This window comes from Oreochromis aureus, linkage group 20, assembly GCF_013358895.1.
Source record: "Oreochromis aureus strain Israel breed Guangdong linkage group 20, ZZ_aureus, whole genome shotgun sequence".
Taxonomy (NCBI): Eukaryota; Metazoa; Chordata; class Actinopteri; order Cichliformes; family Cichlidae; genus Oreochromis; species Oreochromis aureus.
The window spans coordinates 37,697,635-37,719,114 of record NC_052961.1 but is presented as its reverse complement, the minus strand read 5'-3'; the positions used below and the strand labels follow the sequence as shown (position 1 = coordinate 37,719,114).

Below are 21,480 nucleotides of genomic sequence, written 5' to 3'. Positions count from 1 at the left end.
CAGAAATGCTATATTTAGCATTTTGATTTAACAGAAATACAATTATGGAGGAGTAATACTTTAAAATGGGAGAAATATTGATACACACACACATACACAGAGCCTAAAGGGAACAGTATTTGTGCCATGGAGTGTTAACAAGAATCTGAGGTCCATATTACAAAAGCTGCTAAAATCATAAAAGTTTGCAGAATTGTAATAAATGATGAATATGAATTAGTGGTCTGTGATAGTGTATTAATTTGTAGGGAAAAAAAACATGTTGCCCAAGGTGTAATTGAACCCATGACCTTTGGGTTGCAGACCCGTGTCATTACCAACTGCGCCACTGGGAAAGAGAGCGGCGCCTGGAAAACAGGGTGATGAGCAGTCAGAATTAGATTGCGGTGAGGGCGGCGCTGTTTTGGAGTTACAAAACGTCGTGTAACTCAAAAACTAGGTGGACTAGAAGCATAATTCTTATACTGGGTGAATCAGCGTACTTTGGTGTACTTTGACTGTGATTTGCATTGCTCTTTGTACATCTGTCGCTGAGATATGACGAGAGAAGAAAGGGCAGACCTCAGATATGATTGGCTGGCTGGGAAGCCGTGCAGGCCCTGATATGTAAATTTTATATGTATCAGTCCTCACAGAGGATTAGCTGCCTGGGGACCTGGCAGAAATATATACAAATAGTATGATTAAGCATAAATACTACATTTAGTAGAAATACTATGTTTTAGCACAAATACTATAAAATGGCAGAAATGCTATAATTAAGCAGAAATACTATATTTGGCAGAAACACTATATTTAGTACAAATCTTATGAAATAGCAGAAATAATATGATTTAGCAGAAATGCTGTATTTGGCACAAATCTCATAAAATAGCAGAAATAGTATGATTTAGCAGAAATGCTGTATTTAGCACAAATACTGAAAAGCAGCAGAAATGCTATGACTTAGCACAACAGTAATAACTTATAGAAAAATTGGAAAAGCAAAATGGACAGCTGGAAAAATCCTGAACATGCTAAGGGTCCCTCAAATCTAATTGTTAATTGGAAAAAAAAAAAAAAATCAGCAAAAAAAGTATAACAGTCACACAATCACAAATATGGGCACATATGGAAACACACATGCACAGAGAGACACACACAGGATCAAATTCAGTCAACCAGTCTAAATATATTGAATTTAAGTGATATAATAAGATGCTCCCATCAAAGGCTCTCTCTCTCTCTCTCTCACACACACACACACACACACACACACACACACACACACACACACACACACACACACACACACACACACACACACACACACACACAGAGCCTAAAGGGAACAGTATTTGTGCCATGGAGTGTTAACAAGAATCTGAGGTCCATATTACAAAAGCTGCTAAAATCATAAAGGTTGCAGAATTGTAATAAATGATGAATATGAATTAGTGGTCTGTGATAGTGTATTAATTTGTAGGAAAAAAACACATGTTGCCCAAGGTGTAATTGAACCCATGACCTTTGGGTTGCAGACCTGTGTCATTACCAACTGCGCCACTGGGAAAGAGAGCGGCGCCTGGAAAACAGGGTGATGAGCAGTCAGAATCAGATTGCGGTGAGGCGAAAAACGCTGTTTTTGCAGTTACAAAACGTCGTGTAACTCAAAAACTAGGTGGACTAGAAGCATAATTCTTATACTGGGTGAATCAGCGTGCTTTGGTGTACTTTGACTGTGATTTGCATTGCTCTTTGTACATCTGTCGCTGAGATATGATGAGAGAAGAAAGGGCAGACCCCAGATATGATTGGCTGGCTGGGAAGCCGTGCAGGCCCTGATATGTATTTGTATGTATCAGTCCTCACAGAGGATTAGCTGCCTGGGGACCTGGCAGAAATATATAGAAATAGTATGATTAAGCATAAATACTACATTTTTTAGAAAAACTATATTAAGCACAAATCCTATAAAAAGCAGAAATACTATATTAAGCAATATAAATATCCTCTAAAAATCCTATAAAAGCAGTAAAACTGTACTATGATTTGGTAGAAAAACCCTAATTAATCAAAAATACTAAATTTGGCAGAAATAGCAGAAACACTATATTTAGCACAAATCTTATAAAATAGCAGAAAGAGTATGATTTTGCAGAAATGCTGTATTTAGCACAAATACTGAAAAGCAGCAGAAATGCTATGACTCAACACAATAGTAATAACTTAAATAGAAAAATTGGAAAAGCAAAATGGACAGCTGAAAGAATCCTGAACATGCTAAGGGTCCCTCAAATGTAATTGTTAAATGAAAAAATCAGCAAAAAAAAAGTATAACAGTCACACAATCACAAATATGGACACATATGGAAACACACATGCACAGAGAGACACACACAGGATCAAATTCAGTCAACCAGTCTAAATATATTGAATTTAAATCATATAATAAGATGCTCCCATAAAAACTCTCTCTCGCCCTCCCTTTCTCTCTCTCTCTGTCTCACACACACACACACATAGGGAGAGACAAGCAAGTTTCTAGGTCAGTCAAGCAGCCTGGGAGCTGCTAAATTTGAATCCACCAATCAGAGAGGCTGTGTACTTTTTCCCGCCAAAACAGGTGCAGCCGTTTTTACACACTCAGCACAGAGAGAGACAGGATTTCTGCAGTGTATTTCTCATAGTGAGGATTCCTCTCAAACAAATGGCCATAATTTCCTAACCGTAGGGGCTAGAATGGTCATTCTTACACCGTTTTGTTCAGAAGAGATGGGGGAATCTTAAGGTGTTAACAATTTATCATTAAAATATGAATTATTAAAGATATTTGACTTGTAATGCACCATAACTGAGTAGAGGCGAAGCAAAAACTGCCTTGACCTGCCCTCAAACAACGCTTTCTAACTCTAAATCTATTTGGAGTATCGATATAATTCTTTCACCGTAAGAGACAGCAGGCTTTGGTGAACAGTCATGGAAATTTTCAGGTCTTTGTGGAAATCTATCAAAAAGATATGACGAGAGAAAAAAGTGGTTCATTTCCAGAGTTTGAAAGCTGAAGAAATCTGAGCGAAGGACGAATTTCCTACCCTCAAACAAGTGTAACTCATCTGAGAACGGTAATAGTTGAGAAAAAAATTCTTGAATTGTGAGCGTCAGGAGTGTCTGAAGATATACTGGGACAAGCCTCATGTTTTAACTTCGCTTCGTTAAGGAGATATGACGATTCGAATATGCCTCTCATTACAGAAATTAAGCGGTGATTTTGAACAAACTCCATTGACTTTCTATGGAGAGTTTTCTGACTTTGTGTTGGTCTGAGGAGATTTGCCAAAATTCTATAAATCTCACAACAATGATAGTGACATTTTCTGAAAGCCAGCAAAAATACCTACGTTTTGATGTATAATTTGTGTGGGTTGAGTGAAAATTGAGCGAGTAGCAAGAAGTTGTTCGGACATGAAGAGAAAATTGCCAAAGGTACAGTGGCTCACTTAGAACCAACTGCATAGCAACCATAACAACGCATGTATTTTGTGAAAAATCACAAAGATGAAACTCAAAACTTAAAGAGGGATAAGATGAAAACGGTAACAGATATGAAAAAGCTGAATCATTCATGAATAGCCCAATAATTTGTGAACATTTTAAAATTTGAATGGTTGTTCTACGTGAAAGTATGATAAAGTAGTTAAGTTTCAAAAACAAGCAAGTTTTAGCAGAATTGTGGAAGTTTCCCATTCATTTCAATGGGACAAATTAAAGGAAAAAAGCTTAATATTTTAAAAAGTATAATAGCAAAAAATACCAAAAGTCATAGCGCACATTAGCAGAAATAGCAGAATAGTTTAAAATTTGAACGGTGAAAATCGGCTGAAAATTGTTGAAGTAGTTAAGTGCCAAAAAAAGTGCAAAAGTGGCAACTAGAATAATAATAATAAAGTAGAATAAAGAATAAAGAGAAACAGGAACTCAATAGTGTGGATGCCTCCAGCATCCACACAATAAAGAGAAACAGGAACTCAATAGTGTGGATGCCTCCAGCATCCACACAATAATAATAATAAGAAGAAGAAGAAGAATAAATCCGACGAATAGTAATATGTGTGCCTCTTGGCATAGGCACACATAATAATAAGAATAATAAATCCGACGAATAGTAATATGTGTGCCTCTTGGCATAGGCACACATAATAATAATAACAAATCCGAGGAATAGTAATATGTGTGCCTCTTGGCATAGGCACACATAATAATAAGAATAATAAATCCGACGAATAGTAATATGTGTGCCTCTTGGCATAGGCACACATAATTACGTCTTTTTACTGCATTAACCATATGTAGCATATTCTTATAATTGAAAATCAAACATAGCAATAATACATGAATATAGAAACTGAAACTGAAAAAGACTGCATTGTAAACTCTTGATCTGATAAGTAAATGGTATTTTTTTTTATTAGTTTAGGTGTTTATGCTGCCTCAAAGAAAGCATTTGCTGCTCTTGGGGACCAGTGCAGTAACTGGTTGGAGAAAATCATTGCTATGGGGGCTGATGGTGCTGCTGTTAACTTGGGCAGCAAAGGGGGTGTCATAGCCCTTCTGCAGCAGGAGGCAGGTGACCACATTGTGCCATTCCACTGTATGCCTCACAGGTAAGACTAGAAGACAAGAAATGCCTGACACTCTAAAGTCACTGTGGGTTAATTTCTTTTATAGAGAAGATATATCTACATTTTAAAGTTTACTATCTTTTCAGATTGGAATTGGCAATGTTGTCAGTTCAGAGGGACATTCCAATGATCAGGCAGTTGTATGACCTTCTCCATTTAATTTGGAAGACGTATCATTTCAGCCCAAAATCAATGAGAGAGCTCAGGGTCATTGGGGCTGACTTGGGAGTAAATGTGCTGGTGCCCAGTGGGGTGAAGGGAACAAGGTGGCTCCCACATGTTTCAAGGGCCCTGGAGACCTTTCTGAAACCAGGCCAGTTCACTACTGTGTACCGCCACATGGACTATTTGGCAGGTTCCTCTGCCAATGCAGACATTGCAGGCCGAGCTACAAAGGTCAGTGCATTATTTCTGAATATTCTTTTTATTTCAGCAAATTACGCAATTATTATTGACTTTATATTTTTTAAGAATGTAGTTCATCAGTGTTCTAGGTGACTAATTTTTATTGTTGTATCATACAGGTTAAGAAATCAATGGAAGATGCCACTTTTTTGGCCTTTTGCCATTTTATTACAGATGTGTTCAGTGGCATTAGTAAGTTTAGCCTCCTACTTCAAAGAAATGATGTCATCCTACCACAGGTAAGTGAGATGAAGTGGGATGTGTATATTTGAATTGTGTTTGTGGTCATCTTCAACTTTTTTAAAAATACAGCACTGTTATACTCAAACAGGTCATTTGCAGCCTGGAACAACTGCTGGTGACCACAGAGGTAATGGTTGCAAGACCCAAGCCTCATGGAAGACTGTCAGAGTTCCTGACTGATATGAGGCTGCAGAGGAGGCTAAAGCAGGATAAAGAGGGTGAAATGGCAGTCTACAAATTCCAGGTAGGCCTACATATAGCTGTGTCTCGTATTTAAACAGAGAACACTATTTATTATTTTATGATTATTTCTTATTTACATTTGCACAAATCTTTCTAATATCAATATCACAATCTCTATTTATCATTTATGCAATACACAGACAATAACACTCAAAGGAGAGGCATCAAATCTGGCTGAAGATGGTGTTGCTGCCACTAAACTTAAAAAAGTAATGGATGCAACAATCAAATCCACTGTGAAAAATCTGAAAGCAAGATTCAGTAGTCTCCTAGGCAAGTGTATTAAATACATGTAGATAAGAAATATTTTTATTATTGTTAACAGCATTGTTATATTTTTATTTTCATTTATTAAAATGTATTTGTTCTAACAACAGAGGAGAGTGCTTCTGAGTCAGCCACAACCAAAGCTGTCAAATGCTTCAACATTTTCACTCATGATAGCTGGCCAGAGAACAAAGAGGATTTAGTGGACCATGGTGCTGATGACCTTGCTTTTCTCTTGGATCACTTCTCCACAGTCCTGAGAAGGTAGCTGGTGGATTGCTACGATATCATGTGTGCTGCTCGTAGATATGTTGTTTATGTGAACACTGATTAGCTGTGTAAACCACATCATTTTCAGAAATAGTGTAAATGCAGAGCTTGCAAAAGAAGAGTTTGTAAGTTTGAAGCTGTTAATTGCCAAGATGTTCAAAGACAAGACCTACCTCAGCCTTTGGGAGCTCATGTTGACCAGAGAGCCGTACTGCTCAGAGTACAAGGTCAGTTTTGGTTGATGTTCTTTCCTAAGATTGTGTGAGTTTTGCTATCTAACACACATTGGTTCAATAAATCTCTTGAATGTATTTTCTCTCAGAACATCCTGCATCTTGTACACATTATGCTGGTCCTACCTGTCTCAGCTGCGGTATGTGAAAGAGGGTTCTCTGCACAGAAGAGAATTAAATCAGACACAAGAGCATCCCTTCATTCAGAGACAGTGGATGACCTGATAAGAATCAGTGTGGAGGGGCCAAGTCTGGAAGATTTTGATGCTAGAGAGAGTGTGGCAAGCTGGTTCACCCAAGGTGAAAGATCAAGAAGACCAAATTACAGGAGCTGGCCATCTGAGGGGCATGTGACTGCAATGGAGGACAGTCCATAAGATAACAAGTTGTTCGGATATTGAAATGTTCAGATTGAAGCCTTTGACACTTTGAGTAACTTTTTAATTTAGATGTTTTTTTTATTTAATATATCTTGAGATGTTTTAAATTTCGTTAATGTTGAAATTTCAGCTCAGTGAAGCACTTTAAGCACAAGCATGTTTAAGTAATCTTTCTTGTAGAACTTTGCTACAAATAAAGAGCTTTGTGTTGAAAGGTTGTTAGTTAATCATTTACAAATCAATATTTACAAATCAAAAAAACGTGAACATGTAAAACTGCGGTGTTAAGCAATGCAGTTAAAAAATTTGGGTACGCCTAACTTTTGTGCTGGTGCGCCTAAAAATAAAATTTAGGCGCACCAGTGCAACCATGGCAAAAAGTTAGTCTAGAGCCCTGCTTTATGGATTTTTTGAAGCTGAGGCATGGAGTGAACTTCCACAGTTACGCTGATGACACTCAGCTGTACATCTCCGTGTCTCCTGATGACACCAGACCAATGGATGCCCTTTTTAACTGTATTCTAGATATAAAATCTTGGATGGCAGAAAACTTTTTACAGCTTAACCAGGACAAAACTGAAGTTGTAATCATCGGTCCTGAGGCTCAGAGAGAGAAACTCTTGTCTAAATTACAGGCATTTTCACTATGCCCTTCACTACAAGTGAAAAACCTGGGTGTTATTTTTGACTCTGAGCTTGGTTTTATCTCACATATTAAACATGTAACCAAAATTGGATTTTATCATCTAAAAAATATAGCCAGAGTCCGCCCTATTCTCTCTCGGGCCAACACAGAGATGTTGATGCATGCTTTTATTACCAGTCGCATTGATTACTGTAATGCCCTGCTCTCTGGTCTCCCCAAAAATAATATTTCACCCTTACAACTTTTACAAAACTCTGCAGCTCATGTGCTGACGAAGACCAGAGGGCGGGCCCACATTACACCGGTTTTAGAATCGCTGCATTGGCTCCCCGTGTGTTTCAGGATCGATTTTAAAGTTTTTTTTATTGGTTTTTAAATGTCTTATTGGTCTTGGGCCTTCTTATTTTTCAGATCTGCTTTTACCATATGAACCGCGGACCTTGAGGTTCTCTGGTACTGGCTTTTTGATTGTCCCTAAAGTCAGGACACATACTCACGGAGAGGCAGCTTTTCAGTGGTATGGTCCTCGTCTGTGGAACAGCCTGCCGGAGGAGCTCAGGGCCGCAGAGAACGTACATGTTTTTAAGAACAGGCTCAAGACCCACCTTTTTAATTTAGCTTTCACCTAACGTTTATTTATTTTATGCTTATTTATTCTACCCTGTTATTCTATTTATATTATTAATTTAGGTTTTACCTAATATTTATTGATTTTATTCTTATTCATTTTTTATCTTCTTACTCTATTTATATTTATATTGTATCCCATTCTTATTTATTTTATCTCTTTATCCTGTATATATTCTTATTAGGTCATATCTCCAGTGTTTCCACGGAGGGGGCTCTCTGCACCGGGGCTGTGATCGACCATGGCTGCTGGGGCTCTGTGGGTCCTCTCAGCCTGGCTGGGGGGCTTCTTTGCCTCCCTCCTGCTGTGTGCCCAGCCTGGAGGCTGCGGTCTGTGACCGGCTCCCGGTGCAGACGGCTCCCTGTGATAGTGTTTCCTCACTTGGCTAATGCGTACCCAGCCCAATTTTACTCTTTAAGTGTGCGTGTGTGTGTGTGTTTGGGGGGATGTGTGTATTCATGATCGTTTATGTTAATGAGAGTGTGGGGAGTGAGTGGGAGGGTGGGGTGGGCTGCTTTTAACCATGTAAAGCACTTTGTGCTACATTTTTTGTATGAAAAGTGCTTTATAAATAAAGATTGATTGATTGATTGATTGATTGATTGATTTGTACTGTATAATCTGCAGATTGTGACCGAAATCTGCAACTATCCGTTGAAGCACCGCTCCTCTCTAAAACAGCAATAAGGATAATTATTAGGTTATCTACATTATTATGTAAATAACAAAATAACTTAAAGCAAAAATTGGGAAACGTAAAGTCCGAAGTCTTTATATTAAGGGCCATCAGTCAAACAATATTGTTTGCTCTGGGTCTAAACAGAGCGCGTTGTGTGTGACGTCTTCTTTTGCGCATGCGGGCCGCTTTGAGGGTTCACACTAGAGCGCGTTTGCTGTCACATTTTATTTATAGTGTGAACAAGCAGACAAAAAAATCGGATTTGATCAAAAAAATCGGAATTGAGCATTAAGACCTGCAGTGTGAACGTAGCCTTAGATGTCCCCACAAGGACATGAACTCTGTGTATGTATGTGTGTGTGCACATACACAATTTCACATTTGTAAGCATAACCCTTTGGGCATTTTCTTAGTATGAAAAGATACTAGTAGTGTTCAAATTCTATATTAGTGCACCACACCTTTCTTTTCATTTGCTTTCTAGCTGTAAGTTACCAGACAAAAGTGCTGTCACGTGTATCATTAAACTTTAAACCGATTCAATTAATGTATCACATCTGTGAAATCATCAAGCAGCTGCTGGCTGCTTTTGTCATGCTCTACACTTCACAGTGAAGCATGATACGGCACTTAAAAAAAAAAATGACTGAACAGGTCTCACCTCCCCAATGTACTCCATGACAAATGTGTTCCTCTTGATGTGCTGCAGTGTGCGGACTCCCCATCCCCGGCCATTCTCCGTTTTAAAGATACACAGATCGAACTGGATTCCATTCTGCACAACTCTGTTGGGACAGTCAGGCCCACAGCTGCAGCGGGAGTTGCACTCATATATTGGCTGTCCAGGCCGAATCCGGACCTGTCCTCTGTCGTTGTAGGCCATGCGTTGGAGGGAAGCCCCAGGGCAACAGCCATTCACTGGCTCCTCTAAACAGTTTTTGCACTCACAACCCACTGCCATCTCATCTAACACAATGCCCTGACCTACTTTATAGTTGTTGATATAGGTAAAGTTTTTCGGAGGACCCTCTAGGTCCACTTCGTTCATGACAAAAATGCGCCCTGGATGATTGCGAGTATGATTCAGATGGTCTTCCCAGCGCTGCAGACTCTGGCGGAGTTTGGCTTTTTGGAGCAGAAATGAGGAAACTTCTTTATCTAGCTTTTTTGGGATGCAACGTCGCTTGTGGCGCCTCAGCTCCTGATCCAAGTCGAGATGGAACTGCTTCATCAGTTTGGGACATTTTAGGTTCCTCTTGGGTTCCCAAGTGTTATCTGATTCTGGAAAGCCTTTCCATTTTACAAGGTACAACTCCTCTTCCTGAAACACACACAATAATGTCAGTTTTGGGGGGCAAATAGTGGTTCAGCCTAAACTTCATTTATTCTGTTACCATGCCTACCAAGGGCAACAGATGTTCTCAATCTCCACACAGCAAACGCACAATATTTACATCATGTCCAAAAGTCTGGAAGCACCCCTCATATTTCTTTTTCATTTTTCTCCCAACCAGCCAGAGTTTTTTGTAATTTTTTTTAAAGTGCTCTTGAGCAGTAGCTCTCCAGTTTTCTGAAGGTGTTTGTCTTTCTGTGGACACGGCTGACTTTTCATTCATTTTCAGTCCTTATACCCAAATATTCCCTTCAGAGGCACCCTGTTACAGAAAGGCATTTTCCATTTCTTGAGTTGATTCTATGGAAAAATCCCAAAGGTAACACAGTTTGACAGGCATTAGACAATTTAATAGCTATTAGCAACAAGGTCAAAGAGCTATTAGCTGAAAACCTGGCAACTCTCAGCATGATGTGCAGCATCCTTGTTTGAGGAAACTGGACACAAGGAGATTAAACAGGAAGTATCAGCCCTAAAAAAAAAAAAACTATCTATAGTAGATAGTTTTTCATTATGTGAAAGGCATGTGCTTTAAAAATAAATAAATAAAAAGAATAAGGGAGAAGAGGCCGAGGTATACCAAATTACAGACTGACAGTGTGATGACAGGAAATGTGACATTTTTGGTTCAGAGGTGAGGAGAGCTCCAACAGTGAGAGTACTTTAGATTTTAACTCACTATGCAATACCACCTGAGGATGATCCCAAACACACTGCCAACACAGTAACAGCATACCTGGTTAGAAAATTGAACTATAGGTCATGGGTTGACCTTAGAATTATTGGAGCACTGTGAGATCATTTTGACAAATAACAGAACAAAAGGCAGGAACATCGAAAGAAGAGCCTTGAATGTACTTCAAAAAGACTGGAGCACTATTCCTGAAAATACTTAAAGACATTACAGACAGCTGCCTCAGAGAGTTCAGGCTGTGTTAAATAATAAAGGTGGTCATACCAAATGTTGAATTTCAGTCTCATCATTCAATCTCATATGTTAGAACACATTTTAATAAATAACTACACACATTTCCCATTTTCCTCCCAAAATATACGAAAATGAGGGGTGGCTCCAGAGTTTTTGCACAGTACTCTATTTATATAGTGCTTTTCACAATCAGGAATCATAAAATGCTTTACAGAAAAAAAATCCAAGACGAAACAACATTAAAAAGTCAGGTAAGGCACAATGAAACCATGAGCATATCGAGTTGAATGTTTTAGCTGAGATTACATTGATTCTAACTATTTGGAGAAGACTAAATGAGTGCCACCTCAAATCCAGTTGTGCCTGTGCAAAACTTCCACCACATATACTGAAAGGTTTTCTTCTAGAAACACCGTAATCTGTTCTGAGTCAGGAATGTAAGATCCAGCTCGTACAGACGCATATGCGTGCATACTTAACAAATATGGATAGGAAGTGAGAAACATAAGTAATATTGTACATATGCAAGATAGTGTATATGAGCACATTAAATACAAACTAAATAATAACATGATTACTTATAAATTATAGATAAATTATTTAAGGAATTTCCACCATAGTACATGGTTTGTTGCAGTCCAAAGTTACACTGTCTCACAGTATCTAGCTTGTACTGTTAGGAACAATGTTTGTTATGCAGCACTTGCTGCATTATAACATCTTCTTTCCTCTAATGTCAGGTTAGACCGTTTGCCTTCAAAGTGGAGCAAAGAGGAAAAAGGACTATTATCCATCCCACAGTACAATGAATACACACTAGCAGAATGTTTCACTATAAAGTAGACGAATGAAAAATATTTTGTATTTTTAGCACTTGTAATAAAACTCATTTCAAACATGTCTGTGTGATGTCTAACAGTGAATGCATGCCCTGTCCAGCTGATTTAATTAAAAATACAGCCAAAATATTTACTAGGAATTTATTTTCTTTGAAAAGAAACCAATGAACCTTCCCTAACTTCACACTAACAAGAGTCTCAGTTGCCAACAATCCACGTCATACCTTAGTCGATATCATACCTTAGTCTTCTTGTAGTCACATAGGAATTCAACCTCGTATTCATTGACGTTGGCTCTGCTAACTCCAAGCTCTTGACACTGGAGTTTCTCCATTCGACACATGGCTTCCAGCTCATCCCAGGACATCTTGCAGGGCACGCTGCAATCTAACACACCACACACCTTTAACTGACAGTGCCCAGCCGGATCACGCTGCTCTTTCTGGACTCATTTTCGTTACTTTTGACTCTTTTTCTGACAGTGGAAAGTAAGGAAAAATTCATTTTTAATCTGACGACAGCACACACAGTTTACTGCTAGGCTTTGTGCATTCGTGCAAATGGACAGCCAAGGCTGTGTGAGCGTTGGTTTTAGATCAAACGTCATGCCGGTACAGGGGTCCGAAACTAGAACCCTTTTAAAGAGTTGCATCCACGTTCGTCCAAAGACGCACAATGTGCCATTTAAACATTCCCGAAGCGCTACATGGCGCCTCAAGCTCAGCGCTACCGAGCACCGTGCCCGCTAACTCCTCCGCTCACTTCAACACAGCGGCTAAGGTCTGCTACCTGGAATACACAGAAAGCTCCACCAAGAGCTTAATCCAAGTTACTGAGTTCTCGAGTCAACTATTTGGACAAAAAGACCGCTTTTATTAAACTGCAGACGTACTTCGAACTATAAGCTTCACAGAATAACAGCGATGTAAAAGCGCCGCGCTTAAGTTAAAACTGCGTGAATGCGAAGGAAGAGAAATGTGCATATTCGAGCTATTTAAATGATATAGACACAACCAGGTAACCGCACATATTAACTAGATAGTGTAAAATTAAATGAAATAACAGTCCTTATGTATTACCTTTCAAATTTTCCGCCATGTTTTCCACACAGCCGCCAAAATAGGATGAGCTACATTGGTCCGAAAGGCCTTACGACACAGAGATCGTAGCGGAAGCTAATTGGATGAGCGCCCTCTGTGAGCGTTCTGATTGGCTTAGAGAAGTAGTCCGGCGGGCAGGCCGGAAGACAACAGATACAGCCAGTACAATGGATTCCCATTTGAGTGAGTCTGCCAGCTGATGTCCTTTTTCTCCTCTCCGGTCCAGACATTCTGTACTTAAGTGTTGAAAAATACTCCAGTGAAAGTTGAAGTACCGATTCAACTTATTTATTCAAGTAAAAACGAAAAAGTACATGCTCTGAAATGTACTTTAAGTAAGAAAGTAAAAGTAGATCCTTGGAAAACGTTTCTACCACCAATTTTTATGCAAAGCTGAACCCTGTGCTATATTAATGTAATAATGTAATCATATCAGTAGATGGGAATATAACTTTATTTCAGTCTAAATTTTATTTCTAATAAATGCACTCAGCTTGAATCAGTTAAGTAGAATATGAGCAGAGAAAAAGAATGAAAATAAATTGAGAAAGAAAAGAATCCTAACTAACAAAAATTTCTATGGAGATGTCCAGTAGATGTTCTTAGTGTAAAGGCTGTGATCAATTGTCCTGCTGCTCTTTGTGGATGTAAACAGCTGAATTCAACCAGATGTCAGCAGATGTTTCATGAGTTGCCCTGGCTGACTTCCTTATTCAACACTGACAGTATTCTGTTTATGCTCTTTTCATACTAGACAATATACAGTTGGTGGAATTCAGTGAATGCGTATCCTCAGTTTAACTTTAAATTCACCTCTGCTAGCTTTTATGTAACCTAACTCAGTATTTTTAATCAGCCTTTAGATAACACAGTTAATCTACCCTAGTTTGTTTTGCAGCACATTTTACATTATGAAAATCCATAATAAGACCCAACGTAGAGACCCAATCTGATTTAAAAACACAAGGACTTACATTTACAGTATATCAAACACCACTAAACAGTCCTTGCCTTCAAATCTTACTTCTTCTCTTCCTCTCCTGTCCTGTCTTTCTCATCTTTCTCCATCTCTGAGTCAAGTTAGCTCTCTTTCTTTTCTCTCCCTGTGAAATTCAGCAGCAGGACCTTTAGCTAGCCCACAAACAGTGTTCATAATTATGGTCCACAACAACTGAAAATTTGTTCATATAGTATCAACAAGGACAGCTAAGAAAACTGGTGAATCACACAACTGAGGTGTATTTGTGCACACTTGTTTACACACAGATTTGTGGGTGGATGAAGCCCAATCATCCCGAGCACAGCAGCAAAGAATTGGTCTTGCGCCGGCCCAGTCAAAGTCCAGGCCTTAGCCTGACTGGAGTGCACTGGGGTGTTCAGAGAGCTATGCATAAAAGAGTGCTGCAAACCTCAATTAACTGAAGGAACACTATAAATAAGAGTGAATCAAGGATCCTCCACAATTACGTGAGAGACTGATGACGTTGCACAGAAAACCATTACTTCCAATTATTCCTGCTAAAGATGGTTCTAGAGGTCAAGTTGAAGTTAGGAAAACAGAAGTACCCGAGCTGGTGAACAGCTATACACACCTCCAAGAATGTGCATCTACTTACTGGTACATTACTAGCTCCTGATGTACCAAATTATTTCCACAGAAAAATATTAAATTTGTTGATAGTTTGAATTGAATTTAGACAGGGCTTTATTGTGGTTATCTATATCATACATTTATACGTATATCATCCTACATGTCACATTTAATTATAGACTCAGAGACTCAGTTTATTAAAGATAAAAAACAAAAGCAACAAATCTCTACATATAAACACAGTTCTAAAGAGCACGGGTTTGAAGTGCTTTAAAATGCTTCAATTATGTTGTAACATTATATTTATTTCATTCATTTTCCTCAGGTCACAACAATTAGTACGCATGGGATTAATAAGTACAACAGTGTAATAATATGTAGTAATAATAAGAACAATAGAGAGAACAAAATATATATATTAAAGATTTTTAGAAGCACATAATCTTTGGCGACCTTTAAAAGCCAGCCTGGTTAGTCCAAACCTAAAACACATGAATAAGAAGTTTCTGGACCACATTTAAAATGAGATGAGTATCTCTGCACAGTCTCCTAATTATCCTAAATGAGATAATTATATGTGTAACTTTTTGTCTTATTGGTCAATCCCACAAACACCCAAGCCAGTACTAGGGATGGTCATCACTTTCCAGTAGTCATGAACTTCAAGTAAATAGTTGATGTGGCTGTTTAGGCTGGTAGGATGTTATGCATTAGTAATGCAGTGTGGTGGTAATGTACCTACGAACTGTTTGCCAGTAACCATTATTCAACAAATTGGAAAAAGCTGCCAACTACTTGGTATCATGCTTAGACAGTACTGCAGAAACAGAATAAGCATGCAAAGCCAAAAATGACTAAAATGATCAAAATGTTATGTGTAGAACAAAAGGAAGGGCAGTGCAAAGTGTGCGTAAGGTAAAACTAGCACTTCATAACCATTTGAGAGCAGTTTGGGGTGAGGCGCAATGTTTAAAGAATAGTCGGAATATTTGCTGTGAATATCCAATAATATGTTGCAAAATATCATCAAATTAAGGAAATATTTTTTTTATTTTTCACCTGATCTTGAATCCAGCCCTCAAGGGCTTAATGATTTCGGTTTCCACTGACTGATGTTATGTCACTTGTTACATTCTTCAGCAAAATTTAAATTGAATATTTTGCTCATCAGGATCTGATGTATAATTGAAGTGTTTAGCAGTATATTTTGCTCAAAGTGCCCTTTCCTGGCTAGTTTTAGCATCTTCAGCAGTCAAGCTTAATCTTATGAAGTTTTCTATCCCACTGGTCAAACCACAGTGACATCTTTCGACTCCTGGTCATTTACATCAGCCCTGACAGTAATGTGTGTCAGAGCTACGCCGGGCTCATCCACACACCTGGGCTCCACTGTCTCTGAACTCCTTGAGTGCTGACCGTTCGCCTGAGGAAAGTGGAAACCATCCAGAGGTGCATGCTCTATCCTGCACAGGCTGTCTTCGCTGTCACTGTTGTAACTGGGACTATAGGAGGCGTTGATGAGACATCCACCAGGCCGAGCCTCCTCTGATAGCACGCTGGCTTTGTGATGCATCGCCTGAATTTCTTCCGTTTGGACAGCCTTTTCCATTCTCCATACATCAAGCAGCTCCTCCGTCTCCATTTCACTCGGCTCCACCTTACGGAATGTGTGGCGGGCATACAGGCCAATGCAAAACATCTCCACAATCACACTGTAGTGGTAGATCACTAAGATTGGAAAAGAAACGCACAATACAGGACTGATTTTAACAGGCAGTGTAGAGTGCTTTGGGTGAAACAACAGTACTTCCATCTTTGTGAGGCAGTGTGTTTTCATTCAAAACTATAGCCGATGTAATAATATAACCAAACTCAAAGAAATCTAACTTTAGTTCTAGCAAAGTGATGAAAGGATTTCCGGTTTATAGTCTTAAATCTTATTATTTGCTCACATCAGATTATTGAGCGCTTATCTAGTATTAATGAGAACTCAAAGCACAGTTGCACTAGAATTCTGTCTCAGCCAAGGACACATCAAGTTAGTGTAAGACTTGTTCTGCATGCTGGTGATCTGTCCAGGGTGTACCCTGCGAAAATAAAATCTAATACTTTTCAAGATAGATTTTTTTGAAAAATGTTGTGACCGATCATTTCAAGAATAACCGCAGAATTATTTTAGGAAAACCAGATTGGGAGGCAAAAGACTGGAGGAGTCCAGATGTGCTGTCACTTACACTGAGACCGGGCCAAGACAGAGAAAGGTGGTGTGCAGGGGATAACCTCCAGAGCCCCCATAGTCTCTAAGATGCCACTCTGCAGGCCACACAGGACCAGCACCAGGATGATACAGATGAACTTGGCTCTCAGTCCATAGCCATGTAACGCACTCTTTGTTGCTTTGTAAAACAATAGGTGGCCATAAAAGGACACGAAAGTTGACACACCTATGATGCTGTTCACATACAAGTTGGGGTCAACTGAATCCACCTGGAAAAAATAAGACGATAGTTACACTCTTTATTCTTCAGTCTATCCAGTGCTCTTCAGTTCAGATGAGATGATTTCAGGATTTGTTATCTGAAATAGACTGAACATGTAAGACTGGAAGACCACTAGCAGGGCTACTCATTGTACTTCAAATGTTAAACATAGTATAACTGCATAGACAGTCTCTACTTAAAGCTATTTGGGGTGTGATGCAAAGAGAGAGCTTCATAGTGTTCAAACCACCTTTATAAAAATGAACAATCAGTGCATAAAATGTGCAGTGGTTCTGCAGAAATGTGGATCATATGAGGTTCTCCAAGACCTTCTGCCTGTGTAGTTTAGAAGCCTTTTTGCAAACATTTGCAAATCATTTGATACAGTCAGTAACCATCTACAACCATAATGGGTAAGATTGTTCTAGTATATATGAACCTAGCTTGAAACAAGTTACTTTCAGAAAAAAATACTTGCACAAGATTGGGAACGGACACAACTCTGACAGTGTTTTTAAACAATATAGAAATACTGCTGGAGGAGTTAGTAAATGCTTCACACAAGAATAAAAATGATTTATCTTTGTTATATTTATTTGGATTCCAGATTAGTTTGTACCTTATTAAAATATTTACTTGGTCTAATTTGATTTTATTTGAGCCACAAATCATTGCTACTTTTGTTTCTTTGTTGTGTTAAACCCAATTGCTGTAACAAATTTCCCAGCTTTGGGATAAATAAGGTATATCTTATATTAAAGGAACACCAGCTGGCTTGAGCTTCATGAAATTATCCTCACTAGCAAAATAAGCATAGATCAAAATTATTATAAACAACTCACATCACCATAGTCATACTGTTCATCTGTCCACAGCACCAAAGTCACAAAGAACAAGATGCTGCGGACCACAGAGAGCTGCAGGACAGCAGCCATCATCCAGGCCCGGCTGCCGCTGCACACAAGAGAAGGGACAAGACTTTCACATGTCAGTCTGCTATTGTATCGACCACATTTTACACAACCCAGCCAGACCAACACAAAGGACATACATGCAGGAGGTGTGTGCAGTTCTTTACAATATATGTGCAATTTGCCATCCAGGTAACATACACAGGTACTAAAAGCCATTACAGACATTAGTGACACATGATCTGTTGAGATGCCACCTCTACAATGTCCACGAGATGATACCCGGTGCCTAATAAAACCTTAATCATTTTACTCTACGTGCAGTGGCAGTGTTTTACTCAGATTTGTGGCTGTCGCTGTGTACCTGTTGATGGTCACCATTGGGAGGCAGCAGCAGCAGCAGCAGGGAAAAGGATCTGGAGTTACCTGCTGTCCAGACAACGTAGCCAGCATACGCACTTTCCCTCCAAAGAAGTCTGTGATCAGTCCCATGAATTTCAACAAGGTGATAGAGTGATACCTGTACCAAATACACACATTTGGACAGGATATATACAACCAACCTGTGAGCACAGCGCATCTTTACAGTCCATTCTTGGTAACTTACAGAGAAGCAATGAAGTTACAAAGAGAGGAGGAACGGGGCACATACAGTGCTATCAGAGACATGAAGGCAAACACCTAAAGGAAACAGAAAACAGCAGTAAGACTCAGTTGTAGTGCACGCTGGACTGGGACAAATCAGCATACAATTTCAGCTCAGTTCATAAAAGGAGCTCTGTGTTTGTGTGTGTGTGAGACAAGACTGCAGTTACCGGATACATTCCTAATATCCAAAGGTAGAGATATCGACGTCTGAATGAGGAAATATTGCGCAAGAAGAAGCCAACCTCTTCCAGAAACAAACAAAGTAAAATGACAGCCAGGCCGGCTGGGATGAGGAAGAGCCACAGCTCATTTTTAATGGCTGAGAAAAAAACACAGTACCACACAAAGGCACAAGAGAATTTTTACAAAAAAAGTACACAACGCTGCCAGAAACTGGTGAGAAATCAACACTGCAAGCTTCCATTTTGAGACTAGACGTTTCTTATACATCTAGTTCTTTGAATTCTCTCTAGTCAATCATTCGTAGTTTATGATAATTAAGTCCTGCGAGAATATTTTTCCCTCTTACAGCTGTGCAAAATATTCAGGATGCATTCTGTCAGTCTTCTAGAATTTTCCGCATTTTTAGAAAATGAATGTTTGTAATGTAACATTTCGACCATTGAGTACGGAGACGTACATAAAATATGAAAATGTACATCGTCTCAGTTGCCGATTTCTTTAACAGATTTCTGTAACTATCTATCAATGGCTAAAAATGCCGAATAATTCTAACAAGCAACAACAAAGTTCTTATAATATTTATTAAAGTCTATTTTTTCTCTGTATACACATCAGAAAAGAATACACATTAAACTTTTTTTGAGCATTATAACTAAAATATTAAACTAAAATGCTACGACTCATGCCAAAAAGAGTTGAAACTGAGATAGTTTATCACTCCATCTCACTTAATGGGCATTAACAAGGAGTGATAATAAATGCAATCCTTAATATTCTGCTACAGCGGAAGTAGACAATTGTACTTACCAGTAAAAATTTGTGATGACAGAGGGATCTCAGGCCCAATCCAGCTGCAGTTGGCCCTACTTCTCATTCTCTATATAATCCTACTCACCACGCATCCAGAACAAATACATAGGAAATAGCATAATTTACACCAGTCAGCTACTTCTTTTAATCCATAGCCAACCAAATATCACAGCAACAAACCTTTACCTTCCAGAAGCTGTAGTTTTATGTAGAAAGACTTCCAGGCCTCTCCTATCCTTTCCGTGTTGACCCGAACACTTCCTGTCTGACTAAAGATGTTAATCATTGATAGATACAGGTAGGGGACAGGTGTGGGATCCAAGTTCATCTTGAGCAGCCAACAGTTTATGTGAGAAGAACAAATAGTTCTTTTTTTTTTTTTTTTTCTTTTTGTCTGTCCCATTTGGTTCTTAAGCCGTCAGAATTGTTGTCTGAAGACCAACAAGGATACCAAATGGATTTATTTTGCCAAATGGATCATCATGGCATTGCCGTATTGGTCCATTTGATCAAACTTTGTTGTTATTATTTATTTTATTTTCAGTTGTTACAGATGGGACAGACATGACGGGGGGATAGGAAAGGGAGAAAGAAAGAGAGGAAGAAAAAGAAAAACAGAAGGGAAAAGGGACAGTGAGAAAGGGCACTTACAAAGACAAAGAGAAAGAAAAAATCAAAAATCAAAAATCTCCTGGATCACCTGTTGAGAGAAAAAGAAGAAAAGACAAGCAAAAAAAACCAAACAAAAACAAAGCAACATACTAAACACAACACCATCACGTTAATCTAGCTAAGTGTGAACAGCAGTAAATACTAAATATTGAAAGTTGTTGTGCAGCACGCAGGACAGACAGCGCACAATGTGCTTTGAAGTAGCAGCTAAGAAAGGTGTAGTTTATGTCTCACGAACAGTGAACACCCGTGTGCACACCTGTGTGGATCAACGCGCTTGTATACAAAAGGTTTCCCCATGTAACGGTCTGCTAGAGGGTGTGGAGGCCCATAGCCCCGTCCCCAGGGCATGAAGCAGGCATGGAGGAGATCCAGGCTCCAGACATCCAGAGGCCCCAGAGTGCGAGAGCCCAAGGAGTACCACCGGGGGGGGCATCCGTGCCACCTTCCTGGGAAGGGCTGAGGGGATCCCCAGACGAGGGGTCACCCAGTAGCCACGGGCAGAAGCCAGAGGGGCTGCACCGGGCGTGCCCGCCCGCTCTGCCGGCAGCCAGCTGTGCCAGAGTGAACCGAGTTGCAGGCCCGAGGCCGGAGGCCCGAGGCCCCCTTTGCCCGGAAGAGGCCTGACCGGCGACAGGCACCGGGCCCGCCAAGTAGCCACCGGGAGTGAGCTGGTGCATACCTGAGCGCCCAGCCCGGACACCAAGAACCACCAATGCACCAACCCCTGAGGGCATCAGTTACCAGCAGGGGAGTGTGGTGAGGGGAGATAGGCCTCCACACTTGGAGGGCCTGGGAGTACCAGGAGGTGGAGTCTAAGACCCGACCTGACATATAGACACAGACAAACAGGCACACACAGACATAAACATGCTTTCCCACCCTCATGCACACATATACAAACACTCAGCACTCACCCAACGTAGGGATAGACATACATAGACATGTACACACAATCATACTCCCCAAACATACTCTATGCCTTGGGTCCAGGTACCCCGCCCCCAGAGGGGAAATGGCACCAGACCCAAGAGATGTGACCCTTTCCCTCGGGGTGGAGGCAAGCAGACCGCCCAGGCTCCGCAGCAGCAGGGGGAGGCCAATCGGACAGCCAACACCTCCTCCCAGCCCCCGCCCGATGGCTAGTAGAGAACGGGGTGTGTGAAGACCCCATACCTCCCTCCTCCCGCTCATGTGTAGTGTTGCTGCGTGTTGTTCTAAAGTGCATTTAAAACAAGGGAGGGCATGGTGCTGCTGCCAGAGAGCAGCA

The 21,480-nt window shown here is 39.9% G+C and overlaps 3 protein-coding genes across 6 annotated transcripts in view; 1 reads left to right on the top strand and 2 right to left on the bottom strand.

Moving 5' to 3' along the window:
• Positions 1 to 6,916, top strand: part of LOC120435353 (zinc finger protein 862-like) — a 65,895-nt gene extending 58,979 nt beyond the window's left edge. The window contains exons 2-9 of the mRNA XM_039604791.1: positions 4,457 to 4,643; positions 4,748 to 5,057; positions 5,186 to 5,305; positions 5,398 to 5,553; positions 5,693 to 5,825; positions 5,930 to 6,083; positions 6,178 to 6,316; positions 6,412 to 6,916. Coding sequence (XP_039460725.1) covers positions 4,457 to 4,643; positions 4,748 to 5,057; positions 5,186 to 5,305; positions 5,398 to 5,553; positions 5,693 to 5,825; positions 5,930 to 6,083; positions 6,178 to 6,316; positions 6,412 to 6,699 — 1,487 coding nt within the window. The 3' untranslated portion in view covers positions 6,700 to 6,916. The remainder of the gene's footprint in view (positions 1 to 4,456; positions 4,644 to 4,747; positions 5,058 to 5,185; positions 5,306 to 5,397; positions 5,554 to 5,692; positions 5,826 to 5,929; positions 6,084 to 6,177; positions 6,317 to 6,411) is intronic.
• The window catches only part of LOC116311434 (histone-lysine N-methyltransferase SUV39H1-like), a 78,504-nt gene extending 65,521 nt beyond the window's left edge, over positions 1 to 12,983 (bottom strand). The window contains exons 1-3 of the mRNA XM_039604796.1: positions 12,895 to 12,983; positions 12,057 to 12,202; positions 9,317 to 9,976 (exon numbers count right to left, since the gene is read on the bottom strand). Coding sequence (XP_039460730.1) covers positions 9,317 to 9,976; positions 12,057 to 12,202; positions 12,895 to 12,913 — 825 coding nt within the window. The 5' untranslated portion in view covers positions 12,914 to 12,983. The remainder of the gene's footprint in view (positions 1 to 9,316; positions 9,977 to 12,056; positions 12,203 to 12,894) is intronic.
• A 1,638-nt stretch (positions 12,984 to 14,621) lies between these two features.
• On the bottom strand, positions 14,622 to 19,986 carry si:dkey-16n15.6 (organic solute transporter subunit alpha). Of its 4 annotated transcripts, XM_039604793.1 has the most exons (8): positions 19,725 to 19,986; positions 19,536 to 19,615; positions 18,713 to 18,864; positions 18,505 to 18,578; positions 18,262 to 18,417; positions 17,829 to 17,940; positions 16,741 to 16,993; positions 14,622 to 16,234 (listed from the first exon to the last, which is right to left on the bottom strand). In XM_039604793.1, exons 2-8 carry the CDS (start codon positions 19,600 to 19,602, stop codon positions 15,795 to 15,797), a joined length of 1,254 nt encoding a protein of 417 aa, XP_039460727.1. In that variant the 5' UTR covers positions 19,603 to 19,615; positions 19,725 to 19,986; the 3' UTR covers positions 14,622 to 15,794. The 4 variants fall into 4 exon arrangements, with proteins under 4 accessions (XP_039460727.1, XP_039460729.1, XP_039460726.1 ...); XM_039604795.1 differs by lacking the exon at positions 18,713 to 18,864; XM_039604792.1 differs by lacking the exon at positions 19,536 to 19,615.
• Between the last annotated feature and the right edge of the window lie 1,494 nt (positions 19,987 to 21,480).

What these genes read in the sequence shown, in the direction of transcription:
- si:dkey-16n15.6 (XM_039604792.1), bottom strand. Translation starts at nt 19,941, where the DNA reads ATGGGACAGACAAAAAGAAAAAAAAAAAAAAAAAGAACTATTTGTTCT. An exon ending in TGTAACTTCATTGCTTCTCT is followed by an intron (nt 18,418 to 18,504) that starts GTAAGTTACCAA and finishes TATTTGGTACAG; the next exon opens with GTATCACTCTATCACCTTGT. An exon ending in AACAGTATGACTATGGTGAT is followed by an intron (nt 16,994 to 17,828) that starts GTGAGTTGTTTA and finishes TATTTTTTCCAG; the next exon opens with GTGGATTCAGTTGACCCCAA.